We start from the raw sequence: 1,757 nt of genomic DNA on the forward strand, positions 1-1,757 counted from the left end.
AGAGGAATCGGGTGGAGAGGGAGGTGGGATGGGGGACTGGGATGGGGAATACGTGTAGCTCTATGGCTGATTCATATCAATGTATGACAAAACCCACTGAAAAAAAAAAATGCCCTGGTCATGTATCCCTTCTTAACTATAAAAATGTAAAGGCAATACATTTTAGGTTTTCTGTTCTGTTTCTAATACTTGAAATGGTGCCTGACATCAAAAAACACTCTTGAAATCTAAGAAAGGAAAAAGCAATCACACAATTACCCTGTTCAAAATGTACAATTAACTTGTAGGTTTTTCTTCTTTAATTTCATTGTTAGCCCTTTGGTAAAGTCTTGTTAGGGTGTAATGTCATTTTTCTTACTGTCTTTTTAAGAGAGCTGCCTGAAACAGTTTCCATACCAGGAAAGAAATGACTCGAAAGCTTAAAGATACATACTTAGGAACGAATGATCTTTTTATGAAAAATTGATTCCTTTACATTAGCAAATTCCATTAGATCTTTGAGAATAATGCAGTTCTTTTGATTGCATCACCAAAGGCTTGTTTAACTTGCTTGTTTCTCAGGGTGTAAATGAAGGGGTTCAGCATAGGAGCAACTGAAGTAGTGAGTATTGCCACACCCTTATTAATACCTGCTGATTCCTTTGCTGAAGGCTTAACATAGATGAAAATACAGCTTCCATAGGAGATGGAGACCACAATCGAATGGGAAGAACATGTGGAAAATGCCTTTTTCCTTTGCTGGGCAGAAGGGAATTGTAAAATGGTCTTGATGATGTATATATATGATAGAACAACACACAGGAGGGTCATGATAAAGGTCAACACTGCACAGACTATGATCATTTGCTCTATAAGCCATGTTTCTGAGCATGAGATTTTCAGAATGGGGACTGCATCACAGAAAAAATGGTCAATAACATTGGAGTCACAGAATTCCAGATTCAGGCCCAGGCTAAGTGGAGGGATTATGATCAACAAGCCAGCCATCCAGCAACAAAGGATGAGTCTTCCACAGACCATGTTGTTCATGATGGTCACGTAATGCAGGGGGTTGCAGATGGCCACGTATCTATCATAGGACATGGTAGCCAGGAGAAAAAACTCAGTTACACCAAAAAGATCAGCAAAAAATATTTGACTGATGCAGTTATTATACGCTATTGTCTTGTCACCTGTTGATATGTTATACAAATATCTGGGAATACAAGCAGATGTAAATGAGATTTCTAAGAAGGAGAAATTTTGCAGGAAAAAGTACATGGCAGTTTTCAGATGAGAGTCTATGAAGGTGAGGGAGATGATTGTCAGGTTCCCAGTTAAACTCAACATGTAGGTGAGAAATAAAAAGATGAAAATCACAGTCTTCAGCTGTGGATCATCAGTCAATCCCAGCATGATAAAAGTTGTTACTGTGTGGTTTCTCATCGCTGAATCCTGACTTCTACTCAATCTGCATTTATGATTCAGAAATATTTGATATGCATAGAGTGGTTATTAATGGAGGCAAAACTATGCAAACAAACTCACAGGCATTAAAAAATCTTGTTCATAAATATTTTCAGTACACTGGTACCCTAGGTTCCACAGTTGTGTATTATTGATCATTTCAGGGGAGATTAAAAAAATCAGAATTGCTTTATCTATATCATACTATGAAATGTTCTTGGTGCTTCTTTCTCTTTACATTTTATGTTTTGTTTCCACTTTATATTTTATCTATATCTTGGATTTGATTTTCCCTTATGTTGGATTTAGCT

General features: G+C 37.0%; 1 protein-coding gene across 1 annotated transcript; it reads right to left on the reverse strand.

Moving 5' to 3' along the window:
• Positions 1-489: 489 nt before the first annotated feature.
• LOC136166188 (olfactory receptor 6C2-like) lies at positions 490-1,425 on the reverse strand. Its single transcript, XM_065932220.1, has one exon. The coding sequence runs from the start codon at positions 1,423-1,425 to the stop codon at positions 490-492; it is 936 nt and encodes a 311-aa protein (XP_065788292.1).
• Between the last annotated feature and the right edge of the window lie 332 nt (positions 1,426-1,757).

Source organism: Muntiacus reevesi, chromosome 4 (genome assembly GCF_963930625.1).
Source record: "Muntiacus reevesi chromosome 4, mMunRee1.1, whole genome shotgun sequence".
In the NCBI taxonomy this organism is placed as follows: domain Eukaryota; kingdom Metazoa; phylum Chordata; class Mammalia; order Artiodactyla; family Cervidae; genus Muntiacus; species Muntiacus reevesi.